This window comes from Procambarus clarkii, chromosome 22 (genome assembly GCF_040958095.1).
Source record: "Procambarus clarkii isolate CNS0578487 chromosome 22, FALCON_Pclarkii_2.0, whole genome shotgun sequence".
Taxonomy (NCBI): domain Eukaryota; kingdom Metazoa; phylum Arthropoda; class Malacostraca; order Decapoda; family Cambaridae; genus Procambarus; species Procambarus clarkii.
The window spans coordinates 26,602,712-26,620,872 of NC_091171.1; the positions used below are offsets into that span (position 1 = coordinate 26,602,712).

At 42.8% G+C, this 18,161-nt stretch overlaps 1 protein-coding gene across 1 annotated transcript in view; it reads left to right on the top strand.

Moving 5' to 3' along the window:
• LOC138349858 (organic cation transporter protein-like) overlaps nt 1-18,161 on the top strand; it is a 29,415-nt gene continuing 11,254 nt past the window's right edge. Inside the window, exons 1-5 of the mRNA XM_069329617.1 lie at nt 1-100; nt 4,230-4,384; nt 7,352-7,520; nt 14,344-14,491; nt 17,225-17,307. Of these exons, the coding sequence (XP_069185718.1) occupies nt 45-100; nt 4,230-4,384; nt 7,352-7,520; nt 14,344-14,491; nt 17,225-17,307 (611 nt within the window). The 5' untranslated portion in view covers nt 1-44. The remainder of the gene's footprint in view (nt 101-4,229; nt 4,385-7,351; nt 7,521-14,343; nt 14,492-17,224; nt 17,308-18,161) is intronic.

The following is an 18,161-nucleotide window of genomic DNA, read 5'->3' on the forward strand; positions in this document are numbered from 1 at the left end:
AGCTGGTGTGCAACTACAAGTCCCTAAGGCCAACGTACACCAGCATGTACTACATCGTTGCCTGCGTCGCCTCCCCACTCAACGGCTGGCTCTCAGACAGGTAATTATTAACTTTTCCTGCTGCAGTCATGCACTGACGGCCCCTGTCATCCTTACTACACGGGTTACAGGATTTCTCTATTGACTACACTGACGGCTCTAGTTATGCAACATGGGTTAAAGGAGTAGAATAGTCATCTCTAGAATAGTCAGCAATATGTTGACCAAACCACACACCAGAAGATAATAAATAAAAAATAAATAAATGTTTATTCAGGTAAGGTACATACATACAAGAGATTTTACAAAAATTGATCGATTTATAGATAGAGCTAGTACATACAATGCCTAAAGCCACTATTACGCAATGCGTTTCGGGCAGGAAAAACATTAATGACTAAAACTTAATACTAATTGAGTATAAAGAATAAAATGTGTTGAGAACAAATAAAAATAAAGATAAAAAAGGGGGGAACATGGCTGAAAAAGCAGCACAAATACAATTAGGTCGACAAACAGCGTTGTTTAAAAAACAGACATGGGTTGACAATAGAGGGGTAAGGTAGGTTACAAGGAATTTATTAGGTAGTGCTTCGTTGTTTATCTTAAACTGATTGAGAAAGGTGTTGAGTTTCCTTCAAGATGAAGAAACGACGACGTTTCGGTCCGTCCTCGACCATTATTAAGTCGTATTCATGACTACGTCACCAATACGTAGTATCAATGACATATTCTTCTCCATTAACCACAGGGGTCCCACATACCAAGACTTAAGGACTCCTCTCATTTCTTATATACATCAGTGACTTGCCTAATGCTTTATATACCTGTACTATTTGCTTACGACACTATACTTCATTTTTCAAACGCTAACTCACTCAACTCAACTAACTCAAATGCTAAATAACTAATTTAAAAAGTCCTCTCGTGGATGTCATCCAGCATGTTCTCAAATGCTCACATAATTCATTTTGTCAGGAAACATACCTTGTATCATATTGTATTCTTTTATCGAGGTCCTCCCAATTTTCCTTCGGTTGGCTTCGGGCTGTTTTTATAAAATAAAGACCACCGACCTTGTCACTAAAAAACATCCCCAAATTCAATTTCTTTTTTTTATTATGCACCCCATACCCATCCCGTGGGGCGGTGATGTAAAGGATTACAGAGGCACATAATCGGTTCACGAACTGAACCCTCTAGTTCGTTTAGCTAAGCATGGAGAGTGGAAGCCTGTTAGTCAACGACTCCGCAGGATCCAATCGGCAAACGAAGCCTATAACCCCCAGGTAACTATATACTGTTAGGTGAACAAAGGCATCAGGTGTAAGGAAACTTGGTCAGACTTTGGGTTCCTATTTTGTTGGGTGGTTCTTGAAAGACTAATTAGATGCCCGCAAATAAATGTATAAATTTAGTGAAATGCTCAGCTGTAGATCTCTGTTATGATCCCAGGTAGCCGAAAAACGAGTCTCCCCTTTTAGAATTATTCTATCAAGCCTGACCTGACTAGGAGGTCGGAAATACAGACATGAAGATTCATATGTAAAAATAATTGGGTAATTTTACACGGAGTTTAAGATTATGGGCAGTGAATAAGAAAACAGATAAATGACTGGTTAGGAGATATGGATAATTTGCTGGAGGCGTGAGGCTCGCTTCTGGAAGGCTTTGACCCTCACTTGAGGCCAGACATCGCAGGGGGAAAGCCGCGCTCTGTTTGAGCTCCCGTCAGAAAGGACCCCCCTGGTGATATATCTCCAAGAGAAGAGAAGTGTGCAGACGTGCCAGCTGTGGAATTGAGCTGGGAACGTTGTGGTCTCAAGTCCTGGACGGCGAGGAGTGTTTATTAAGCTGCCCAGAGACATTATCGTGGGCCGTGAGGAGTGCCCTGACCAGCCTCAGTCAGAGGGAGGAGCGCCCTCGACCAGACAATCTGTGGTAAGCACGATTTAAGCCAGTTCATAGTGATTGCTTGTAGTTGGTCGTGGTGCCCAGCGACAGTAGCGATGTTTATTGATAAGTTAGAAATGTTTTGGTAAGGCAGGAAGCCTAAATGAGAGGACGGAGATGAGGAGATGAGAGAGACAGCTGGAGGGACGAGCAGCGTGTCCTCTCCCGTCCGACCGCCTGAAGCCAACTGACGGAGCCCAGCTCCTGGCGGCGGAGGACCCTCCCTGAGTGAGTGAGGACCACCGGGCGAGGTGGAGCATGGACCGCCCCAAAACGGGGGGAGTCCACTCTCACAGTATGTAGAGAGCAGATAGATGTTGGAGGCAAACATATTGTGTGATTATTTTTTGTTTATGTGTTTAAGGGGAAACATTTTTATTGGAGTGTCAATGGGGTTGCAGGTTTGTTTTTGGGGAAGAAGTTGCTGAGAACATTCGAAGCCAGTACAGAGGGAGTAATTGATGAGACTCCTAGGTAGTGGAGGAGAGGACCTCGAGCTGTGAGGAGAAGCAGTGAAGAGGAGTGTCACGTGCTTCTGTAGAGGTGGTGAAGCACCATAGTTGTTCGAGGAAACTTCATGGTGTAGCAGCCAGGAGAGCTGTGGAGGACCCTAGTAGAAAGTAGTGAAGCACCATAGTTGTTCAAGGAAACTTCATGGTAGCAGCCTGGAGGACCTGCAGAGGATCCTGGTAGTGAAGCCCAGAAGAACCTGAAGAGATCAGGGTTGTGAACTTCCAGATGTGGAAGGGAAGTTCTAAATGATCACTTGTAGGGAGTTGATAGTGTTTGTCTTTAGCGTGTAAGACGCAGTGAAAGGCGAGTGATAGTTTTCCATTTTTGTACCAAGGTGTTTGTACTGAAGTATAGAGTTACAGTCGTAGGCTGGATTACCTACAGATGTACGTGTTCTAGGACTGATAGGGTGATCGATTGATCATTGTTGTGTATCAAGGAACGTTTATACTTATATATATATGTTATTGCACTCATACGCTGATTTTCCTTGTACATGTTTATAGATATATATATATTTTCTTGCTGATAGGGCAACATTGTATTATAAGACTTGATCTACTTGAGGAGGTTGATAGTATCAGGTGGTGAACCAGGAGATAGGATACCACTTGATAAGCTGATGATAGAGTTCTGATGGTGTTGGAGTGCAACCTGACTGAAATAATACAGAGAGTAGGATTCATTATTTATTATTGTATGTGTGTATGTATTGTGTATGTGTTTGGTCCAGTAAATGTATTTAAATTTGCTGGTGTTTGCCCTTGTCCTAGTGAGGCTTCCCAGGAAGTAGTAAAGAAGGAGAGAGAGAGAAAGAACCAAGAACCACTGCTGTGGACAGGGTAGGACGGAAAACTAGTAAGTCAAAGGGGATTGAGGAGATCATATCACATAAGGAGAGAGTTGGGAGTCACGGCGGCTCGAATGGGTGTGTGCACGTGACAACGAGGCTAAGTGTTGGAGCCGCATCCCCTAAACGTGTGACGTTGAGCCCCTCTCCAAGAGCCAGAAGCGCCCTAAGTGTGATCTAGTGAAGTATAAAACACTACCGAGTCGTGGGTTGGGTTGTCCAGAAAGAAGGATCAACACCACCAACACACACTATAATAGTCTCCTTGATACATGAAAGAAACATCTGTGGTAAAAAACAACGAAAATATTTTGTTTGTAATAAATTTTAATTTGTTTTCAGTATTTTTCCGACATTTTAAGGTAATATTTGTACAAAATTTTAGTGTTGGCCTCTGGCAACTGTAGTTGTGATTGGCTGCTGCAGTCGGCTGGATATTATAAACTAGCTGTGATGTTGCTGTCAATATGACTACACTTGTGCCATAATTATTATAGATACTTTTATTTTGATGTATAGACCTCTGGTTTAATATCTAGCATAATGCTTTATGATCGAGCTTGATAAAGCTCCACGACCTGAGAGAACAGTGTCAGTTCTCAGTTTCGCGCGCTGATCAAGGGGGTAAACTTACGTAGCATAGTGACTACAGTTGGTCTTCCTGTGACGAAGGTAAGCTAAAAGAGACAACACTAAAGCCAGTATGACAAAATAACACTTAGATGAGATATGAGGATAATGAGCCAGGATGAAGAATCGATGGCCAACTACTAGGGACTTTCGGGATTCGAACACCTACCCTGAAAAAGGAGAGGCCGTCGCTCTATTGGCCAGTCCAAGTGGAAGAACGGTGACAAGTGTATCCTTCTTGCAGGTATGGGAGAAAGACAATGATGACGTTCGCCATGATTATGTACATCATTCTGGGAAACTGTCTGTCGTGGCTGCCCAACATATCTGCTCTGCTGACCCTGCGCTTCATCATGGGACTCATGCACCCGACATCCTTACAGTCCGGATTCTCTTTAGGCAAGTGGCTTCTAACACTTTTAGTGGTTTTATATGTCAGTTTGCACAGTTTGTGTATAAATTGATACAAAATAATTATTAAAATAATTTAGAATTTTGAACATTTTAATTAAAACGAGACAAAAACAAAAGTTTCATGCTGTACGATAATGTAGGATTTATTGGTGCTACATCTGGCAACATTGAGCTGCATTTGGTGCAGCTCAGTTACTCCGTGTTTATTAATAATGCCTTTTGTTTAATAATATCTTTCTTTATTTTTTCTTTTAATTATCTCTTGTGTTAAGCTTGCAGTGCAGCAGTCCCTCCATTCTATTTTTCCACAAGCTGTCACTGGATGGCGATACAAAATAATCAGGATTTTTATGCATTATAATTGAAATGGGTTATGTTATCATTTGTGGGTGGATAAGCTGTTTAGTTTCTGCCAGAGATGTGGCCATTAGGTCACAAAATTTGGGCATAATTATCTCTCGTCCATTATTATTGGACATTGTTAACTTTTCCTTGCACTCCATTGCAGCCTATGACAATGTCATGAGTTATGGCTCGTTAGATGGGCTGGAGATCCACCTCAATATTAATTAGTTTCTGGAGCATTAGCCCCGATCCCTCACATATAGATTACCAGAAGGGGTACCCGGCAGTGCTCGGGAGAATTTCTCTCTCACACTCTTTTTCCACCCCCTCTTCCTTCCCCCTCCCCCCCTGCCCCTGTTATAGTTCATTAGTAATTCTTGTTACAACCCTCTGTCTGTCATCCCCAATTTGGCTTCAGCAACACTACAGCATAGGCTGAAATATTTAACTACTATATTAATTAAATAGAAAAGGACTAAAACACCAGTTAATTAAGATATAACCAGTATAATACTATAACCAGTATAATACACTATAACAGAGATGAGATACTTTACCATGAATATAGTGCGATTTTATGAGTCCATGGTAATTGCAGAAGGGATCAGAAACAGCATAAATAAATTACTTCAAACACCTGGTGATGAGGAAGTATAAGATATTAACTGTTTCTCTCAAACTTATTCACTTGGAGTATCAGCACTCTACAAATTACAGGGAATTATGAATGCCAAATATATTAACATGCCCCACATAAAGTACATCATAATACTAAAACTTGTACCGAAGGAAATCACATTAACGCGATAGATCAATGAGAGAATAAATTCCAGCAATGCGGGGATTCGAACCTGCAACCTGGGTACCACGCACTTAACCCTCCAGACCACAATATACTATAAATTAGTGGGTTAAGGTGTGTGGCTGGGAGTATCCAGATCAAATCCTTGTATTGCTCTATTCGATTTTTCATCTAAAACGTATTTTAAAAATGCAGCTTTCAGCCAACACCTCAAGCCTCTTTCACTTTCATGCAAGTCAGGGATTGAACGCTGACCTGCATGAAGCAAGACCGTCACTCTACCGTCGAGCCAAAGTGGTTTCCCAATCAACATTATCGATGTTGAATTAAAATTTCTGACGTTGATTCAACATAGATAATAACTTTCAAGTCTATTGTTATTACTCTGTGGACAATCAAACCCATATTTCAGGTGTCATTGGAATCATTGATTGTTGCTACAGGAGCCAATCCTATTGAAGGAGAGGCGTGGGGGGGTCGACCCCCTGCCATCTTATAACACGCCATACAATCACAATTCACCATACAACGTTCATGAGGCTAACTGCAACCTTAGACAGGCCATCAAGTAGACAGACAGACATTCATTCTCTCTCTTGTGGATATTGATAGCGGAGAGGGCTAAAAAAAATTATATTAGAGTGCATTATAAAGAAAACGGGAAGTAGTGTAATACAAACACACACATGACCTGTGTAATACTCTTTAACCATTACTGCTCTTAGCCATTTAACAATTCCTCTACTGGCACTAAACTTTTCATTTAGAACACATTTCTGATTACTGGTCAATATTCCAGAGAGTAGTCTGGAATACTTGTAATATAAATGCACTCTCCGAGATTATGCTATGAATACCATAGGCAGGGTACATAACTCAAAAATGTCACCCTCAGCTTTAAGTTTGGCTTATAGCAAACTAGAATGGGTACCTGGCCGTGTGATATAGATAGTCTGTCTCTTCCCCCCTCTTCTACACCACTCACCCCTCCCATCTCCCCCTTCTATCCCTCTTCCTACCCTCATCCCTGTTTCTCCAATCTGATGGAAAATTTAGTTACAAAACACTGAACAACTCCATGGGAAACGCAACCAATATTTCAGGCTAAACTCCATGAAACTCTCATGGAGTCACAGTCGCTTTATAAATGTCAACATTTCTTAAAGCATTTCACTTGGGCCAACCTCGACTGACCTATGATACACCCCTACCCCACATGCTTCAAGTGTGAAAGGTAGGTGAAACTAAACCTAAGTATCTGGCATCCAACGTTGGACAGACACACAAACATTATTTCTTAATATAGATGTAGATAGTCAGGTACTAGTCTAGAACATTAGCTTCTGGGTACCAATTCCCTGCTAGGTGAACAGAGGCCTCAGGTGTAAAGAAATGTGGCCAAATGTCCGAGTAAGTAATTATCGAAAGAAGGCACCAAAGCCCAAATATTTAATGAACAAGTTCAATAATCTTATTTCGTAGGTACAGGAGTAGACGACTTCTGACTCCTGCTAGCAGGCTGAGAGCTCTCCCTTCCCATAGCTGCTAGTCCATGACAATTGGTTAATAACCAGGTTTCCAATGGGTGGGTGAACAGAGGCAAACAGTAAAGGATTGGGGCCTAGTCAATCCTCCTCGGCCAGAATACTAACCTAGACCAAATTTCTTGCGAGGCGCTGGACGAGTGTTATCACTGCGCCACCAGGGACTGTCGCGACTGAGCCAACTGCGTCTGAGGACAATTGAAGTGCTTTTATATTCTCAATTAATAATGGTAGCTATAATGTATATATTTTTGTGTGCAGTGATGGAAGTGTGTGAGCCACGCTACAGATCGACAGTGGGCATCCTGGTGTTCCTGCCGTGGGCGCTGGCTATAATGTGGTGGGGCGGGTTGGCCTACCTCATCAGGGACTGGCGCTGGCTCATGTTCACCGTCACTATACCTTCCTTCTTCATTCTTCCTCCACTCTGGTAAGATTTACCTTTTGCTTAGCCATATTCAACATTTTTAGTATTATTGGAAGGTGTGAGGCTACGTGCACTATTTTGACTCTAATTAGTTCAAGTTTTAGCTTACCCTGAACGTTGTAGCAAAGAACAAATGCCGATTTATAGATATTTGGATGAAATTTTCGACCTAAGTTTGGTAAGAAATGAATTGTGTGTGAGGGTAGAATTGTGGGAGAAGCAGATACAAGAGAGTGGGATTGTGGGCAGGAACAGATGTGAGTGGGTGGGATTGTGGGCGTGAACAGGTGGGAGTGGGTGGGATTGTGGGCGGTAACAGGTGACATTGTGGTTGCGAATAAGTGCGTGAACTGGCATAAGACGAATGATCCTGTGTGGCACTTCAGCCAGTGTGCTTACCTAGTTTTTCCTCGTGGGATTAAGGTCATAATCTCCCTCTTAGTAAAGCACCCACAGAGGGTTAAAAAATAATGGTCCCCAGGTCTATTCAGATTAAATTGCGATCCATTCTCAACAATTTTGACTGTTCCCTCAATCCGCCGCAAAAACTCCTTACAGTGTGTGGCTCAGTGGTTGTGCCATTAATCTTATGAAACTGAATGTGTGTCCTAATCCTGATAAAACTGTTCACTATATTCCCCATTGGTAAGATGTGCAGGTCTCTTTACATTATACTCCCATCAGTGTCAAACAAATGTGTAGCACTGAAACTATCAGATGTTTCATTAGATTTAGAAGCTTCTAGACATTAGAAGCTATTGACAGTCAATTTCAAAATCTCAAACCAACTGAATCCTATGCCTTTACTGATGGCTCTGTGCAATTAGGCACTGGTAGAACAGGTTGTGCATGTGCAGTATATAAAGGGAATGAAATGATTATGTCTAGTACACAGAGATTGAACAACTGGGCAAGCACGACACAGACTGAGCTTTTGGGTATTTATCTAGCCACTGAGTACCTTAAGCTCAATGGTGGTGGAGTGATATTCTGTGACTCTAAAAGTGCTCTGCAGTCCTTAAATAACCCATCACAATGGGTCTGAAGTAGCTTGTAATATTAAATGGAATGTAATATTTTCCAATGATAATAACTATTGTACAAAATTTGTGTGGATCCCATCCCATGTTGGAGTTGGAAAACATGACTTTGTAGATCGATTGGCCAATGAGGCTTGCAGGAAAGAAAACACTGATTATGACTTTGGATTATCTAATACAATTATTAGAAACATACGAATTAAAGAAATTACTTCAGATTTAGAAGAACAAAGAAATGCCCAGAGACCTGAAACCTGCAATATTAATTAAAAGTTATGACAAGTTTTGTAATAATAGGTATTTGTATGGTCAGCACAGTAACCGGACCAGGCAATGTGATGTAGTCATTGCGCGAATTCGCCTTGGCTATAGACACATCTGACAGGTTAATGAGGCTGAGCCACTACCAGAATATTCACATTCTATACTCTGTAACATTCTATACTCTGTAACAAACCTTTAATGCACTCACCAGAACAGTATGTTGTTGAATGTGAGACAGTAAAAGATTTTAGACCTCCTGGCCTATTGTACCACCAATTATGTAACTGTTTCATTGAATTTGGTTTACTGGACAACATCCTAACAATTTATCCAAAATTTGCTTGTCCGTTTTAAAGAATGAAGAACAATTTTATTTTATTATTTTTAAGTTGCATCTCTTATGAACCCATCCCTGCCCTTGTGTGGCAGTGCACAATAAAAAGTTGATTTTACATATTCATACATTAAAACATTGACTGTAACCTTGATATTATATGTGCTTCAGCCTACAGTTTAGACCAGAGGTCTTGTGTAGGAACCTCTGTCCTGTGTGACAGTGAATACCAGCATTATCCTCACTTTAATAAGACTTAATTGAAATCCTCAGATTAGGCAAAATTGTAATTAAATATTGTCAATATAGATGTTAATAATAAATAAGAGGGAGACCAGTCGTGATCGCGGAGGAACCAACTCACTACAGGCCCCCGCGACCGGAGGGAAGCAGAATGGGAAGCTCAGACGATGATCCGGACGGCGTACCTCTCGTCCTCTCGGCTCACAGGAGCAGGAAACCGGTCACCTGTAACTCCCGTCCCGGTAGTACAGTCGGGTTCGTTCTCGACGCACAATCGAGATTTCCGGGTTGGAATCCCTGGTGGGACAGAAATGGTTGGGCACATTTCCTTTCGCCTAATGGCTTGTTCACTTAGCAGTATGTATAGGTACTCAGGAGTTAGTCAGCTTGTTGTGGGGTTGCATTCTGAGTGGGGTCAGTAATTCGTCCTTGCGAAAGGGACCTCGATATAAGCCTAATGTGTATGAATACACTCTGGCTTCAGATTAACTGTTCACAACGGGAGTATAGGAGCTCCGTCACCCAGTGCTCACAATATGACTCAACTGACAAAATCGGGATTTCGATTAATAAACCAATACCTGAGGGGAGACTAAGTGCCCTTAATGAACTCGTACATTGATATATACCTCTCCTATGGCACTTCGTCGACAGTGTCGTGGGGGATCAGGACTCGCTCTGGAATTTTGGCCTTGTTGTCAGCTGCTTGACGCATCTCCAGGGCCCTCCGAGGTAGTATAGCAAGTAGTTGTCTTCCCACCTCACCCACACACAAAATTTAGTTCCTCACGGATTTATGTATATTTTGTATAAATAATTCGGCTTAAGAAAATCAGGCATATAATTAGAAGCACAGAATGGAGAACAGAAGCACGGTTTTAATAAGAGATAATATGCAATAAATAAAAACCCTACATGGCATAGGTTTAAATGTCCACTCGGCAGCTATCTTTAAATGCCTATACTTGGTGACTGACTGCCGGGGGTGAGGGGGGGGGGGGGGAAGAGGAGGATCCTTCAAACTGGATCAAACCGAATCCTATTTATTGTAAGTGATAGGCGGTACAACTTGCCGCCTGCTTTCGGTCCCCTTTGACTTGCGGCTACTGACAAACTGCAATCCTGCGGCAGGAAGATCCAGAGGTATTCCCTTAAAACTGTGAATACTGTTCACGACCCCATACCAGACTTAGGGCGTCACTTGACTCTTCACACTTGGAGTAAAGCAGTTGGCCCTGATTTTCAGGTAACCGCACTGCAACACAGTAGTTATATCATTAATAACGTCTCGGGTATATATTGTAGCCAAGACACTGGCTTACCAAGCTTCTTCACCATCACGTTACACTGCTTACTATCACTGGTGAATAAACTGCTACACTCAGGCACTGCCTGAGCCTCGGGGACTAGGCTCACTGTTGTATTGCACTAGGCTACGGAGTAATGGGCGACCACATACGCCCTGCACTCCCTTACTTTGTGACAACTTCTACGGGTCACAAAGTCGCTTAGAGCGCAAGACTGCATTTGAGATTTACTCTACTCTTACCCCAAGCACTGTTGAGTCTTACAGACAAGGACCGCTCTCAGAACATCGTAGGATACCTAGAAGGTTAGGCTGCGAAGCAACCACACTAGCTGCTACTCTTGCCCATATATCAACTTCACTAGATGGTCTTCTACCGCTAATGCTTTCTGTGTTGCACTTCAGCTTTGCAACTTGAAAAATTCGACGTAAAACATTCCGCCAGAAAATGTAACAAGTCACTCCTAGCGTATACCCTTCGTCCTCGGCGTCTCCTTACTATTGGACACAATGTGCTATCGAAAACGTACCATATCCTAGAGCTGACCTAAGCACGACCTAGGTAGGAAAGTTGGACACACCGTATCTATCCCTGCCACTTAGCTAATGTACCTGATGTATTTATTCCTCCTTACGATTCATTACTCTGTCGTTCGTGTCCTTGAAGCTGCGAATGGTGCTGGCAGGTGGAATGTACGTTTGCCAAAGAGACCTTACAAACTGTTAAGTATGCAAGATGGAGAGGGGGGGGGGTGATGAGAGGGGGCAAGATTTTAAGAACATCTGCGACTACATTCTACAATCTTAATGAAAATTAAACCAATGCCTTACCTGGCTGATACCTGGTTGATGGGGTTCTGGGAGTTCTTCTACTCCCCAAGCCCGGCCCGGGGCCAGACTTGACTTGTGAGAGTTTGGTCCACCAGGCTGTTGCTTGGAGTGGCCCGCAGGCCCACATACCCACCACAGCCCGGTTGGTCCGGCACTCCTTGAAGGAAACAATCTAGTTTCCTCTTGATGATGTCCACGGTTGTTCCTGTAATATTTCTGATGCTCGCTGGTAGGACGTTGAACAACCGTGGACCTCTGATGTTCATACAGTGTTCTCTGATTGTGCCCATGGCACCTCTGCTCTTCACTGGCTCTATTCTGCATTTTCTTCCATGTCGTTCACTCCAGTACGTTGTTATTTTACTGTGCAGATTTGGGACCTGTCCCTCCAGTATTTTCCATGTGTATATTATTTAGTATCTCTCTCGTCTCCTTTCTAGTGAGTACATTTGGAGAGCTTTGAGACGATCCCAATAATTTAGGTGCTTTATCTCGTCTATGCGTGCTGTATATGTTCTCTGTATTCCCTCAATTTCAGCAATCTCTCCTGCTCTGAAGGGGGAAGTGAGTACTGAGCAGTACTCAAGACGAGGCAACACAAGTGATTTGAAGAGTACAACCATTGTGATGGGATCTCTGGACTTGAAGGTTCTCGTAATTCATCCTATCATTTTTCAGGCTGACGCAATACTTGCTTGGTTATGCTCCTTAAACGTTAGGTTGTCGGACATCATTATTCCCAAATCCTTGACATGTTGTTTTCCTTCTATGGGCAGATTCGATTGTGTTTTGTACCCTGTATTATGTTTAAGATCCTCATTTTTGCCGTATCTGAGTACCTGGAATTTATCACCGTTAAACATCATGTTATTTTCTGCTGCCCAATCGAAAACTTTGTTAATATCTGTTTGTTAGGCCTTGTTATATTTGCATTGTTATATATGGTGTTTCTTGTTATATATGCTCTGAAGCCAATATGTAATATTTGCCTTGTTATAACATTTGTTGAGGTTGGTTACATTTTAGTCGACTATTGGATAACACTGAAATATAGTTCCCAAGAGGCTATCTTGAGATGATTTCGGGGCTTAGTGTCCCCGCGGCCCGGTCCTCGACCAGGCCTCCTTTTTTGTTAGACACCCCCAGGAAGCAGTCCGTAGCAGCTGTCTAATTCTCAAGTACCTATTTACTGCTAGTAAATCAGGGTGCATCAGGGTGAAAGAAACTTTTTGCCCATTTGTCGCCGCCTCCACCGGGAATCGAACCCGGACCAAGAGTTTTCCTGTGGCTATTTTATACAATTTTAATCTTAACAACTTTTTAAGGTTTCTGCAATCCAGGGATATTAAAGAAAAGGGAATTATCAGGAGAAAGCGCCGTGTCATTATGACTATGTGGACTTGGAAGGGATCAGGATAAGGATTTGGGATGGGACGGGGAGGAAAGGAATGGTGCCTAACCAACCCAACCTGCCCAACCACTTGAGCTGCTATGTCCTCTACATTTCAGCCCCCTTCGGCGGCAACGCTAGTACCAGACAACAAATGACACATGAGTGCAATAGGATCATAAGTACAAGAAACACCACCAAATACCAACACCCCATGTTTGTTCAAGCCTCCACTAGGAACCTCTTCACCGACCTCACCATTCTAAAAGAGAAGATTACTTCAACCCAGTTTTTTACATACGGTATCCAAAAGGTCAAGAACAGTTTCTCGAAGCAGATGGTGACCCAGAAGAAACAAAGTTGCCAACAATACGATGCTCTGAAGCCAGAAGACAAATCAACGTGAAGTACCCAAGCACTAACCAACCTGCAAGCAACTTGGTCTGCGCTTTTGATTCGGCGGACTCATCTGAAGACGATATCTCTGTCGGAACAACATCACCTAAACATCGAAACTACAAGTTCAGCCTGAATGACTTCTTACTTAACGAAGCCTCGAACACCAGTTCAAACTATCTACAAGAAGCAAGACCGCCAATAAATCTGACGAACCAAGCAGGAAGAAGACAAACCAGCAGAAGTAAGAAGTAAGAAGACAGAGGAATGAAGACTCAGCCTACAACACCTGGCATCTACCACCACATAACCTCCAAGACAGCAACTCCATCAAGCCACCACTGACAAGATTGAGCTCCTCCTCGCCCTCAGCTAGCCGTTAAGCCTTCCAAGCCGCCGTGTAGACAGTTGATGTATAAAGAATGAAAACTAAATATCAACTACTACGTGAAGCGGACCACAGGTCCGCTTGGATAGTCACCTATCCACTTTAATCCACAGTGGATAGGCCACTGATCTTTCTTCCCTTCTCGCCGCCGTCCTCTTTCTGTTTCCTGAGATATCATCCTTGTCCTCATGTTCTTCATTTTCCAGCTCTCCAAACCCTTTGGTCCTGAAAGTTAAAGCTTGGGCTGCCGAAGTGGTTGGGCAGCCTAACCACTTAGACGGTCGAGGGATTGAACGCCGACCTGCATGAAGTGAGACCGGCGCTCTGCCGTCCAGCCAAATTAGTTGGGCAGGGATATTGAGAACTATTCTAATCTGTTCAATAAATGTAATAGTTATACAACTCTTAGTTCATATGATTTTGAATTTGGGTTGTCACATTCTGAGAAGCTAGAAGGCCTTGTTGTGTCATATTTAGACCACAGATGCTGGAATGTTCTATCTGGAGTATTACAGTTACCAAAGTTAAGGGACGGAATGATCTGTTAATGTTTAGAAGGGAAATGTAGGTACAAAACTTGTATTTCATATTGCACACGTTCTCCAGGTCGGGTTTTGATGATGTTCTTTTTCAGGTTTATTGACGAGTCGCCGCGCTGGCTGATGGTCCGGGGCCACCATGACCGCGCCCTCCAGGTGCTGGAGAAGGCCGCCCGCTGGAACAACGTCCAACTTCCGCCCCGGGACCAACTCCTCGCCATGATGGAAGATATCTCCAGCGAGGTAATGTCTTGTCGCCACTTCCAGCCATCACACGCCATTCCCCTTCCCTAAACTCGCAAAGCTAACTATTAACAGGGAAACAGTCTCCTGTAATATGGGTCCACGACGATCTGAAACGTCATTTTCCTTTCTTTTCATATGCGTGGGATTGGGTTATTTGTGTTCAGCAACGTTATCGTGAGTTATATTTCTAAACACACAAATCACAATAGTGTGATGCATCAAATGAACACATCCACAAGGCCTATTGACATAGTTCGAGTGCATGGAGGAATTGTGTAAACTCTTGGTTTGTGTCTCGGAGAGGCTGCAGGATCCAAGTAAATTCAGTAGAATTTCTGGTTGGAATTCTTATTCCATGTTGATTAAGGCAGCGTCTGGGATGCTCTCGGACGTAGATTCGAATCCTCATCACGACCCTTGTAGATTTGTATATTTCTATACTATATTATACTTCGCCCTTGCAGAGAAGAACACCTTGTTCCTCCCTATAATATTATGATCCCTCCCTATGATCTTCCCGCTCTCATATCACCTCTTCAATGTCGCTCAAGACAGGGTCGTGTTGTATATTAATACTAAAAGGATTTTAATGTTTTCATAGCCAGATTTCATTAAAATTGGGTTTGTTGGGAGGAGACGCTCATCCTCTCAGTGAACTTATGGCTAAAGACGGAACATTTAGGCACGAACTGAAAGTAATTGAAAATAATAAATATCGACGATATTAAACCTAGTGTGAAATTTAAATGGTGTTTGAATGGCCCGTTCTCTCGAGCGTTCACAACGTCACTAAATTGATGAACTAAGTGTACCGAACCTAACCTAACCGAGTACCCACGAGTGGAAAACGGGACATTGCGTCAATTTTGAGAGCCGCTATGACTTTTAGTACATTAATTTTTGTCCTTAAGGGATTTATACGTCAAAATGTGATGTTCTGTTAAAGAGGCCGGATTGGTTAACTGTTTGATGGTGGTGGTGATGGTTGGGGGGGGGGGGGGGGGGTTCTACCACCTTCCTCATGCCCCCTTTCTCCCAATCTCCCTGTTTTTCATCAGTCTTTCAATATCCCCCCCTCTCTTACTATCTCTCCTTTCTCTAATTTTCTCCCCTTCTTACCTCTCTCCTTTTCTCTTCCCCCCTCACCATTCCTTTCTTCCACCTACTTCACCTTTCTTCCCTCTCGCACTCCTTGCCCTATTCCACCCTCCTAATCTTTTCCCCCTCTTTCACCTCCCCTCCCGCCCCTCCCTTCACCACCTCTCTCCCTCACTTCAAACATTCTCCTTCGCCTTCCTTCACTCCCTAGCTCTGTCTCTCTGCCTCTATCTGTCTTTCTCTCCGTCTGCCAATGTCTGTCCGTCTGTGTTGTTGTCTATATCCGTCTCTGTCTTTTTGCTATCTTTCTGTCTCTCTCTCTCTCTCTCTTATAATAATAATATAATGGTCTACCAATGGCGTGTGGGTGCTCCACCAGTGGGAGGAGCTTAGCAGTGTGAAATATTCACAAAATATATTAGGTGCCTGTTTGCTTTGAGAAAGGAGCATGGGTTGAGAAAGTCTTTTAAGCCAGTGGAGGATCGTCTGTGTTATGCTACTATGGCCAAAGTATAAATAGCAGAATATTTATGTTCATTTTTCAAAGATCAGTGAATAATGGTCTATTGCCATAAGAAAAATAAATGTTTAGATTTTTTGGTTTTCAAAATATTTAGCAAGGTGTAGCTGGTGGGTAATAACAAAAGTCGTTGTGGGAGTCAGACTGTGAACCTGCACGCTGTTCCCTCTTCAAATCTGGTGATACCGACACGCCTATGTCTGTCCCGTACCCCGGACCATTTCCCCTGCAAAGTTGGGTGAGGCATGACTCAATCATCTGGTCCCCATCCTTGGGTAATTGATAAACAGATATTCTTTCTTATAGATATAGATTGTTATACATTTTATTTTTCAGAGCTAGTGGAAGCATATTTTAAATTCCTTATTTTTGGATTCTTCAATTCAAAAGGAGTAATTTAGTAGTGTGACAGTTTATACAATGGTAGGGAAAGATGGTCTAAAAAATATTTGCTGTATGAACATAAGAACATAAGAATATAGGTAACTGCAGAAGGCCTATTGGCCCATCCGAGGCAGCTCCTATTTATATCCACCCATACAGCACCCATTTGCAGCAATATGTCACTGTGAGAGAATGTTTTCACAAGATTCTCCCACAGCTGACTTGAATGGCTTATTGCAGTGCACAGAGCACCCAAGTAGTGCACAAGGCCCAGATCTCCTACCTCTGGATGGAAGACTGGCATGTCGGGTGTCGTTAGAACGCCCACGTCTCCAGGAATATATAAATCATGCGGAGGTCGCCGTATGCCTAATGTGTAATTATATAAAAGGGAATTAAGCAATTACACCATAGCAAATGAGATTCAGGGAGTACACAGTTGTAACATGCATGCGTGGAAAGAAGGGAAGATCAGCGAGGAGGAAGAGATAAGCATGATCTCTGGGGTGAGGTCACCCCCAGAGGTCAATTGCTCGCAATTGCAGTTGGGATTAAAAAGTGAAAATCCCACAGTTACTTCAGTTATTATTTTACTGCTTGTCACTTTTATATATGAATTTTTTATTGGGAGGGGGGGGGGTGTATAATTTTAGTTTCTGTGCATCCTTCATGTGTGTGTAACTTGCCTTCATTCTGTTGTTTGTGTGCGCGTGAGGTGCGCGGAGCAGCACTCCCGCCAGCCCGCCTCCACCAGTAAAGGACTCCTGGCTTACCTCGGACTCTTTATTAACGAATTCACTGTACTCGTCAGGTAAGTTATCTGGCCTGGTTCAATAATAATTATTATTATCTTAATTATTTTAGGATTATCGAAGAGAAAGGTGAATTATCAGGAGAAAGCGTCAAACCATTGCGACTCTTATCACTTGGAAGGGACCAGGATAAGGATTTGGGATCGGTTTATTGAAGAATAAAATTATCAGTGGCTGTGAAATTTTTTGCACTGCCAAAGATGGATTGCAACAAGTCTTGTCATTTAAAGTAAAAAATCAATTGTTAATGCGTCAGATTTAGCTCTCTGTTTTAGTTGTGACATTAAGCTAAATTTTGAGAATTGCTATGCCATTGTGAGGTGCCAAAACCCTCTATATGTGGATGGTGAGTAATGCTGCACTTTTGGGCTCTGGCGTGTCAACAGATCACTATGAACTTTCAATGATTAAAATTAAATATAAATAATTAACCTAAAATAAGAACACTGTTTTTCCCAAAAACGGTGGGTTTTCCGAGGAAGAGAAAACGTATGTCTGGAAGCTGACTTTAACCGCCCAAGCTGCGCAACGGGCCGAGGTTATATTTCGGATTGATGTCCATAGGGAATGGAAAGGATGGGGGAGGTAGAGGGATGGGGAGATGAAATTCAGGAAGAGGATGCGGGTGTAGAGAGAGAGGAGGTTTGAAAGTTCGGTGGCCTGTCCACCATGGGTTGACATTTTTGTATGTGTTGTTTGTTTGCGTATGTGTTATGTTGGGTTGTCAGTACATTGGCTGGGGGGGCTAGTGTTTGTGACCTTGTTGGTGTCCTAAAGCACTAGAGCCGATGGAGTTGGCTGAAGGAGGCTAATCTTAGAAACATCAGGGTAGTTACACTTCTGACGCCACCAC